General features: G+C 48.8%; 2 protein-coding genes across 2 annotated transcripts; both read right to left on the bottom strand.

Moving 5' to 3' along the window:
* Positions 1-5,198: 5,198 nt before the first annotated feature.
* Positions 5,199-7,395, bottom strand: LOC124654592 (cationic amino acid transporter 5-like). The gene is made up of 2 exons (XM_047193587.1): positions 7,301-7,395; positions 5,199-7,220 (listed from the first exon to the last, which is right to left on the bottom strand). The coding sequence occupies exon 2, from the start codon at positions 7,182-7,184 to the stop codon at positions 5,337-5,339; it is 1,848 nt and encodes a 615-aa protein (XP_047049543.1). The 5' UTR covers positions 7,185-7,220; positions 7,301-7,395; the 3' UTR covers positions 5,199-5,336.
* Positions 7,396-9,214: 1,819 nt separating this feature from the next.
* LOC124654913 (nuclear transcription factor Y subunit C-6-like) lies at positions 9,215-10,194 on the bottom strand. The gene has a single exon (XM_047193887.1). It carries the CDS (start codon positions 10,100-10,102, stop codon positions 9,494-9,496), a length of 609 nt encoding a protein of 202 aa, XP_047049843.1. The 5' UTR covers positions 10,103-10,194; the 3' UTR covers positions 9,215-9,493.
* Positions 10,195-10,681: the final 487 nt, after the last annotated feature.

The following is a 10,681-nucleotide window of genomic DNA, read 5'->3' as shown; positions in this document are numbered from 1 at the left end:
TCAATGCCGCTAGAGAGGGGAACGGGATGCAAGAGCTCCAAACAGTAAACAATGCCCAGTCTCTAGAGATCCTCTGCTGACGTGGGGTCGTGCGCTGGTCAAATGTAGGGGTGGAAATAAAAATCGAAGCTCGCGGGCTTAATGAGTATTCGAAAACTCAACTTGACTCAGCTCAAACTCGGGCTTGCTAAGAAAATGAGTTTAATGAGTCGAGTAGCGATTACTCGGTAAGCTTGCTAATATAATTATATTGATATACTAGCTCATATATTAGTCAACACTAAAGGAAAACTAAGACTAACAACTTAAAGAAACATGAGAGCTTAGGTTAAATTTGCCGAAATCTACATTAAGAGGCATATATGGCTAACCATTCTTCTTATACTCTTATACACGAGGAATTGATTACATTGTTCAATTTCTTAATGAGTTTATCAAGTTTATAGAGCCAACACGAGTATTTATCGAGTTGAACCAAGCTGAGGTTTTGAGCTCGTTATGTTAACGAGTCAAGTCGAGGAAGCTTGTTAAGTAACGAGTATTTGCGAGTTGAGTCAAGCTAGCTCGATATCCACCACTCCTACTCAAATGGGAATACGATCGAATGAATACCGTATGAAATACGAGGTTGAGGGGGGCGGGGAACACAATAAACATCGGTGGTTCAGGTAACATGATCATATGAACCCGGGAGCCAAAGCAGATTTTCAAGAACATTTTCATTTCAAACTCAGCTTAACATTGTTACTGAACCATGTTACTGTAGTTGTCACTGCTTGATTCCATTTGATTTTTCACAGCAAGTTGGTGTTGTCCTCATCCCTTATTTTTTTATTGGCTAACCTTGCGAATATGGTCACTGTTGGATGTCATGCTACATGGAGGTAGTATATTTTTTTCCCAAATGCTAAAAAGTGCTTGGATGTTATTTGTCCAACCGAGCACTCGGTTATGGACCGTCGGATGCGTCCTGGAGGGGGTGATTGTGCGCCGCGTCCTACCCAACGTCCCGACCGAAATAATCTGCCCCCCGACCGACACCCACCTGGGTCCTACGTGGCGGAGCGCCCCCTTCTCTCTCCCTAAAATCGTTCCCCATTTCTCTTTCTAGGGTTTCGTCGGCGCCGGACGATTTCCTCAGCGCGGCGGGGGGCGTGCGAGGGAGCAGGCTCTGAGTTCGTCGAGGACCACGAGTGCGCGCTGGATGGAGGATTCCTCGTCGGCGAAGGGCCGGCTGCACGGTAGCGCGGCGAGCTCTGTGTCGAGGGGCAAGACGACCGGTTGTCCGTGGTGTCCCACATCCGCCTCCACCTCGCCGGCCCAGTGCCCATTCTCCTCCAGTTGCACCGCCTCCCTCTCCCCCGCCACCAAAACTGCGCCTCCTGAAGTCCCCAGCCCCGGCGTCCTTTGCTCTGCGCCTCCCCGCCTCCTCTCCTCCGCCCCGCTCTGGGACTCTGTCGGCGGCGCCGAGGAGGAGCACTCGGACGGCGAGGGAGCAGGAAGCCTTGTGGGAGAGGACTCAGCGGTGTTCCGACTAAGCGACCAGCGGGTGCTGTCCTGGGCCTACTTCAGCGGATCCTCGACATGGTGCTCTATGGGCTAAACGTGCTCTAGATCGATCAGGCCGCCGGGTTCAGGACTGCTTCCTCGACGACGTTGGCTCCATATCCAACAACCGCGAGGTGGGTTGATCCGTCCACATGATTCTCTGCTAGTAATACTCACTGCATATTCTGAGACATTCATTCACCGCTATGGTTCCTACTGCTATTCTAGGATAGTACTACACCAATTGTGTCATGTCTGTGATGGAATTGGAGACGAGCAAGATCTACAATTGACGATATGGGAGCAGACAGCCATAGCATTATAGTGACTTAGTGAGAGCTATTCTGGTGACATCAATATTCATGGCGTTGCTTTAGTTTGTTCTTTTCTTGTCCGGTCATAGAGGTTGAGGATTAGTGGTGTTTTTTGTGCTTTGTTAGGCCATCTTCCTTTTTCTGATTAGTGCACTGCTAGATTTTTTAAGGACGTTTCTTTTATGGAAGTAAATTAGAACCAGGGTATGTTATAGACAAAAGCATGGTTTAGCTGCTGGTGTTATTGTGCTATAAAACACAATCCAAATCTCAGTATACTGACTTGTATGATGATGTCTATTTGCACCATAAATCGGGACCGCAAGAAGCCAAATCACTAGACACGCAACTGCTTCAATTTATTCCCATTGCAAGCACGTACAGTTGCAAGTATCACTTTACATTCACGATAATACGCAGCATCGGGCTAGCTACAGAGTGGACATCTTGTATTTTTTAGCTATCATATGTTTGTATTTTGTAAGCGACGTGAGTATTTTCACTATATGTATCGTTATTTTTTCAATAAGTTGTACTCCCTCCGGTTCATATTAATTGACTCAACTTTGTCTAAATATGTATGTATCTAGTCAATAAACATGTCTAGATGCACTCATATCTAGATAAAGTTTAGTCAATTAATTTAGATCGGAGGGAGTATAATGATTTTCATTTAGTTGATTGACCAACATGGCTAATTTGGTTACTGATTTCATATTAGTTGCTTCCATGCCTTAGTTGTCTTCAACGGCTAGTTAAGCTTTTTTTAGCACCATCATTAATTTTTGCATGCTTATTTCATTAAGTTGGTTTTCAAACAGGGTTAAGTTGGTTACTCAAACCACCATAGTTGCTACTCTGTCAACATGCCTAGTTGTTTTCTCAACATGCTTAGGTTCAGTACTGAAATCAATTAAGTTGATTCCTCCAACATGCTTAAGTTGTTAGATATTGATACAATCTATCTAGGTGTTCCTGAGCAACATGCATGAGTTGTCCACTAGTTTAATTAGTTGCTTTCTGAACATGTTCAAGTTGAGTATTAAAAATTAATTAAGTTGATTCTTTCTAGTATGTTTAAGTTGTGTGGGTGTCTACAATATATCTTGGTTTTCGTTTTCGAGCAACATGCATAACTTGCTCTTTGGTCTAATTAAGTTGCCCTTGCCAAGATGCTTAAGGTGCTTATTTTGTGATATTGCTAACTTGTACCTTGAAGCGGTGGATCCCGGACAGTGCAGCCAGTACCATCTCGAGCGCCTGCGGTGGCTGACACCATGTAGCTCCAGCAGGTGGCAGCGCCCAATGCCCACGATTCATGACTTGATGCACCGCCCCTGGCGTTTCACCGTCGAATACTTCCAGCAGAAGATGACGGCTTCCCACTCCGCCTCCGTCATCTGTAGCCTTTGTGTTTTTTTGCTTCATCAACATACCATCAGTGCTTCCTTCGTGCTCCACAGGTTTATTAAGTTGTTTCATTAACATGTGCGAGTTGTCTTCTGAAAAATTGCTAAATTTCTTCTACATGTTAGTTATGCTTTCTAGTTTATTGTTCACATTCTAACTCCCCTCAAATAAACTGAATAGTTATGCCTTTTCATATTTTGCACAAGTTGGTTATCAAAAGTTACAGAGTTGAATTCCCTCCTAGTTGTCATGTATTAAATGAGGTTTCCTTAATATGTGTGAGTTGGCTACTGAAAATAGGAAAATTGATTCCGCAAGCATGCTAAAGTTGCCTACTGAAATTATTAAGTTGCACCCACATACTAGTTGTTTTTCAATTTCTTATTCACATTATAGCTAAAAAAATTTCCCTCAAAGTTGCAAGGTTTAGGAAAGCGGAAAAAAAGCGTCGCATACGCGCGATGAAGCGCAATGTGGAGGCCTTCTGCATCGATTGCATAAGCGCTTAAGCGGAAAAAGCGGAAAAAAGCGCCGCTTATGCGCGCTGAAGCGCTAAGCGGAAGGCCACCTCACCAATTACGCTTAACGCTTTCTTGAACCTTGACAAGTTGGATTCTGGCTTGAAGTAAGTTGTTTTCACACCTTCCTCAAGTTGGTTATTGAAAGTTATTAAGTTTCATTTTCCTCTGGTTGGCATGAAATGAATGAAGTTTCATTAATTTGTTTCATTGTAAGTTGGCTTCTGAAAAGAGCCAAGTTGATTCAGCAAGCATGCTAAAATTGCATACTGGAAGTTAGTAAGTTGCTTCCAGATACTACTCATGTTTTTCAGTTTCTTCATTCACATTCTAGCTAAGTTGCGGCTCCATGTTTTTCACATCGACATCTTCAGTAGGGGAAGCATTTAAATTCAAAGCTGATATCTGTAACATAAGATAGCTAAGTTTTTATAATGACGTTTTTCATAATTTTTTGCTGCAAACACCAGACAATGCAAGATAACTTATATGAATTTGTTCAAAGCATATATAGTTACTACTTATTTTCTGATATGGTTGCATTTTATGATATGGTTGCATTTTCTAGATGTGTGGGGTGTTAGCATGATCACACAAGATCAATGTTATCTACCCATTGACCCAGTAGCATGATCACCCTGGGTACAACTTTGCATTTTAGGTGTTACTAAGTTGATCACTGTTTACTGTTAAGTTGCTCCCTAATTGCTGCTAAGTTGCTTCCTGATTACATGATAATTTGTGTACAAAATAGATGCTAAGTTCTTGGGTCTAGCCCATCAGTTATACCCAGGGTGTGCTTTGGATGGATCTAATATGCACAGAAGTTTACCCTTGCTTAATTTTGATTGTTGTGTTTAAGAAAAGTTTTGTTCCAGAACTTTAGAGACATGCAGTCATCTAGTCCTGTGATATAATTGCCTCCTTCGTTCTGTTTTCCTTTTGGAGCTAGGTCTCGAATCATGGAAAATCTAATAAATTACAGGTTTAATGGAGATCTGCCAGAGTGCTGCGAGGCGTCATCACGTAGTGCTTGGTTGGGCTTGGTTAGCGCTTGGAAGCTAGGATGTGGACGTACTAATCAGGAACTCGGGAGGCGCGTGGGAGTCTGGCCGGTGGCGTGCGTTGTATTTTTTTGGCTGAGTGCTGGGTTGGACCAGCTAGCACCCGAGTGCTGGGTTGGACCAGCTAGCACCCGGATGCTAGGTCGGACAAACCAGCACCGGATGCTAGCTAGCCGCGTCCCTTTTTTTTGACCCAACGGTTACAAACTATTTGATTGTTAATACTACCATAACACTTTATGCTTTCATAAAGATTTGTCTAAACTTACGACAATTGCGAATTGGCGATGCTAACACCGGCTCGTCGGTCAGTGGATTATCGCGTGTTTCATTTCATTTCCACTCGAAAGGTAAATGCTACACGACACAGCTGCCACATAATTCTGCTGCGAAATCGCATCTTCGTTGTCCAACACCAACAGTACCATGTCAACATTATCAAGCGTGGTGATCCAGATCGACGCGGACCGATGCCGGCCATCTTATTGCCCACCATCTCCGCCGGACTTTTCTACATCGGTGGCAGCAACCGCCACCGCTGCCTTCTCGTCACCGGCAGCATCCCCGTGGTCCGCCCGAGGCTCCTCCCCGGACCCGTCGTGCGCGACGTCGTACGTGGCGTGCAGCCCGACGAGCACGTAGTAGAGCATCATGACGGCGGTGCACACGCCGAAACGGACGAACGCCTGCGCGCCGAGGGAGCCCATGAGGAACAAGTTCGTGGCGATGGACAGCGAGGGCAGCCACGGCATGAGCGGCACGCCCCACCGCCGGGGCGCGCGGGCCACCGGCACCAGCAGCTGGACGCCCAGCGTCGCCGCCGCCCATACCGGCACCAGCGCGGCGTATCCCGCCCACCGCTCCGGCGCCGCGCCCCAGCACGCCGCGATGCCCGCCGACGAGCCGACGATCGCCAGCAAGAACGCCACGAGCCGCCGCCCGTGCGCCCGGCTCGTCACGCCCCGCGCGTGGTACCGGCGGACGAGGAGCGCGACGGCCATCATGACGAAGATGAAGAGCGTGCTGATGGAGAGGAGGCTGGCGAGCACGTCGAGGCTGGAGATGAGCGCGACGCAGGCGCTGGCGGCGGTGATGAGCGTGGTGGCGTGCACGGGCGTGCCGGTCCTCGGGTGCACCAGCGCGAACACCGGCGGGATGATGTGGCTCCGGGCGATGTGCGTCGCGTACCGCGCGTTCCCCAGCGCCCCCACCAGCAGCACCGTCGTCATCCCCTTGAGCGCGCCCACCGCCACCACGTACTTCATCCACCGCATCCCCACCGCGCCGAACGCCACCGAGAAGGCCGCGCTCCGGTCGATCGCCGTGTACGGCTGCATCATGCTCAGCACCAGCGCCATCGTGCAGTAGATGGCCGTGATCACCGACATGGACCCGATCAGCCCCACCGGGATGTCCCTCGACGGGTTATTGGTCTCCTCCGCCATGTTGGCGATGCTGTCGAAGCCCCCGTACGCGAAGTACACCACCGCCGCCGCCCGGAACACGCCCGGCACGCCGTACGGCACGAACGGGGTCAGGTTGCTCGGCTTCGCGTGCAGGAACCCGGCCACGATGATGAACGCTAACACCAGCAGGTGCACCGCCGATGCCACCCAGTTCACCCGGGAGCTGCCCTTGGTGCTCAGCATGGCCATGGTCGCGGTGGCCACGATCACCGCGGAAGCGATCGGGTCCAGCTCGTCGTACCCTTCGGCGACCCACGGCGCGCGCACCCGGAACGCGCTGGCCGGCCTGTTGAAGAGCGACGCCAGGTACGACGTCCAGGCGCGCGCCACCGCGGCCGTGCCGATGACGCTCTCGAGGATGAGGTTCGCGGCGGCGACGAAGGCCGCGACGTCGCCGAGCTCGACGCGGAGGTACGCGAAGGAGCCTCCCGCCACGGGGATCTCGACGGCGAACTCGGCGTAGCAGAACACGGAGAGCATGGCGGAGACGCCGGCCACCACGTAGGAGACCACGACGGCGGGGCCCGCGTGGTCGCGGGACTCCAGGCCGGTGAGCACGAAGATGCCGGCGCCGAGGTGGCAGCCGAAGCCGAGCCACGTGAGGTCCCACCAGGTGAGGCAGCGGCGCATCTCGTTCTCGCTCCGGCGGCGCATGTCGCCGAGCTCCGCGGCGTCGGTGGAGCGGCCGGCGATGAGGCGGTCCATGAGCCGTGAAGGCGTCGCGGCCAGCGCACCGCGGTACGCGACCCAGCTCGCGAACGACGGCTCCGGGAAGAAGTCCTCCTTGCTCCACCGCCAGTAACCCCTCGCCGCAGCCGCTGGCTTCGGCGCATGGCCTTCTTGCCGCGCTTCCACGGGCTCCATGGCCAGGAGATTTCAGTCAAGCAGAGCACGGGTTTACTGCAGAGCGCGGCATTGTTTGTCATTGCAGGAACGAGTTGCTAGAGACCATGACAGCTGCGAGAGGTGACAGAACAGACCCGTCGTCTTCTACCTTTGTCGCAACCTCGCCATAGTTGTGGACTTCCAGTCCATACCTTATCTATCTTGTCTCCATGACTCACACATCAAACAGGAATTTTGCTCTGACGATTACAAAGCAATACCAGGATGTGGACACAAGTGCATACAGTGGAGAAAAAATGATGATAATACATGCACTCATCAATCATCACACTAAGTAACCTGTGTACTTGCAGTTCTGTGTTCATCTGAGGGGAACACTTTGATTCGTGAAAAGAAAATGGAACACTTCCTTCACCAGATTCATGTAGAACCGCCGGAAAATTAAAAATGGAGTCCTGGGGCACTAGCACAATCGGCCAAAACCAAATCAGAAACAAAATCACACATGTACATATTGTAAAATTATGTGTTTCCAAGAAAACGAAAAGATACATTCAAAATCATCGCCTCCAAATCCATCACTCGCAGGTTGAAAAGTTATGGAAGGTATCTCCACAAAAATTGATCATCTTCCCAGAAACACACACGCCACGGCAAAGCTCATGGTGTATGTTCAAGGTACCAACCTGATGAACTAATAACATCTTACCAAGATGTTGGCACTTGCCAGGGAAGGCAATGAAATCCTCTGCCGCTCACATGCATACAACTACTACCCCTATAAAAATATCACTCGTCTGCCCCAATCCTTTGATGCTTATCCATCATAACGGCTTTAAATAGTTATATAATTACCCATATGATATTCAAGTATGCAACCACAACCACTGAAGACAAACAATGGAGGAGACATGTTAAGTGAACTGAGATCATGTTCCTTGGCTTCTCGATGTCCGCTGAAAGAAAGACATGCTAATGATGCAAAAACTAGCGTCGCTGGTTAGGTTTCAGGCCATTATATTTCAACAAATTTTTAATTTTTTGTTCCGGTAGATTACTGGGATTCAGTTACGCAAATCTATCCAAGGAGATTTCAAAAAATACAGAGCACTTCCTAATAATATATCAGAAAAAAATCCAAACGGAAATCAAGCTAAAAAAATATTATTCCAGAACCAAATAGAAGTGCCAAGAAATGCTCACACAATCAGTACAGTTGATGACCTAAAAGAGTAGTGTGCCTGGCAAATGCAAGCATTTGTCACGAAGGTTAACCAATGAGGTTCCAAAGCATTACATGGCTCAGATATATGATTTCAGTGACCATTACTGTTTGAAAATGGCATAATAACTTGAAAGTCTCAAGTATCATAAAAAACAGTTTGTAAAGCTGTTAAAAATGCAGCATGTCTACTCTCCTTGCATCTTTATCATACTTATCATTATAACTACACCACGAATTTTGGTGGAAAGCTCAGATGCTACTCTAATTTACTGGAACGAAACACATAACCAAGTACTCCCTCTGCCTATAAATAGATGTCTGAGGTTTTTCTAAATCTGGATGTATCTAGACACTAAAGAGCGTCTTGATAAATCCAAATTTAGACAAATCTCAGACGTCTATTTATAGACAGAGTTAGTACTAGAGATGCATTCATTGATTCATAGGCCCCCAAAGAACTACACTTGCACGTTACAACATTTGCCTAAGCTTTGAACTCTGAAAATATAGGTTTTCACTGAATTTATACAATGCAGCATCCAATTGTTTGGTTTCCTTATGTCTGAACTAAAATTGCAAAAAGTCTACAAAGGTACTCTAAGAAGACGAGCTTTTGATAAATATGAAGCAAGAAGCTACACCACTCAGGTATTATACTGATTTTTTTGAAAGTTAGTTTCCACGTTTTGGCTTCGAATGCTTAATTACAACCAACCTTGCTTGAAAGATAGATGTGAGAACCTTGCAAACTAACATGTAGTGATCACAGCACAACACTGTCATAGGACAACAAAATCCTACTACGGAGTAGTACACAACAATAGTGAAGAACAGAAATTGCATGATAATCTTGCGACATAACTGCATAATAATCGTCACATTACACTGCCTGCCAGTTAGACTTAGAGATGCACTACCACTGCAATCATACGGCCTCCCCCACTACAACAATCCTACTACCGTGATACTAGAACGAAGCAGCTCAATTCATAAGCTCAGGGGAGGCCCATAAACGATCTTACAAATCTTATTACGCGGTACTTACAACAGCATCAAGGACAGACACAGACCGACAGATTCTTCTTAAGTTTAGGATGATACATTACTGCTGGGGTACATAGTAGTAGGATGCCATGTCGGTGGCGGGCATACCGGGGGCAGGGCGGGGGATCCCGGCAGCCACCGCGGCCGCAGCCGCAGCGGCGGCCGCGTCGGCATCCTTTGTGTCCTCGCGAGGCACGATGTCTACGAGGAAGTCGAAGACCTCGGTGCGCGCGATGGCGGCCGCAATGTCGGACTTCTGGAGCGTGCGGCGCTTGTTCTCCTCGGCGTGCGCCCAGCCGCGGTGGGTGAGCTCGAGGATGAACATCTCGCAGGCGCGGGCGAAGACGACGGGGGCCTCGGCGGCGATCATGCGGACGTCCTCGTCGGCCTTCATGATCTTCTTGATTCGGGCGAGCGGGAGGTTGTGGTTCTTGAAGTCGGTGGTGGCCTCGATCTCGCGGTACTGATCCGCCCAGAACACCTGGAGCTGCTGCTGCTGCTGCGCCAGGGCCTGCTGGGCCGCGGCGGCGGCGGGCGCAGCGTAGAGCTGCGGGTTGTAGGCGGCCGCAGCGGCGCCGGGAGGGGGAGGGTACGCCCCCGGCGGGTAGCCGACGGGCGCGCCCAGGACGGGGGGCGGCGGTGGGGTGCTGGATTTGGTGGGATCCATGGATTCGGCGAGCTAGGGTTGTGGGTAGGAGGCAGAAGGGGATTGGGGGAGGAAGCAAGGAAGGGGATGACGCTTTTCAGCTGGTGCTGCAGCTGGAGTACTACTACTATTATCTTTCTCCCGAGAAATGGCCTAGAAGAAATAGGAGTGTAGTCTTCCGTAGTACTCACACTATACACGTGCAAGAAACATAGTTTCCATTTTAAAGATAATAATTAAAAAAATCAATTCAGTTCCTAGGCATATGTCCCGCCACCTAAATAACATATTTTTAATTGTCAAAAATTCCAACAAAGAATTTCGCATGTACGTCTTTATCGTGTTATTAACTAAGCAGATGCTAATGGAGTAGCTTACGGATGGTGGTTGACGATGACGACTAGGCCCGGTTCTGAGGGAGTGAAATCGGTGTGGCTGCACGGGGCTCCAAGTATTCTAGGGTACCATTGTGACTTATATGGCAGTATGTATACCATGAGCTAAACCGGGTTATCGAACAATCATCGGTAGAAATTTTGGGGCCGGCGTGAGGTTTAACTCACCACGGCTCATGTACATTGCTCTTATCTGATCGCCTAG

Source organism: Lolium rigidum, chromosome 5, assembly GCF_022539505.1.
Source record: "Lolium rigidum isolate FL_2022 chromosome 5, APGP_CSIRO_Lrig_0.1, whole genome shotgun sequence".
Classification (NCBI taxonomy): Eukaryota; Viridiplantae; Streptophyta; class Magnoliopsida; order Poales; family Poaceae; genus Lolium; species Lolium rigidum.
The sequence above is the reverse complement of the archived record's forward strand: the minus strand, read 5'-3'. Positions and strand labels throughout refer to the sequence as shown.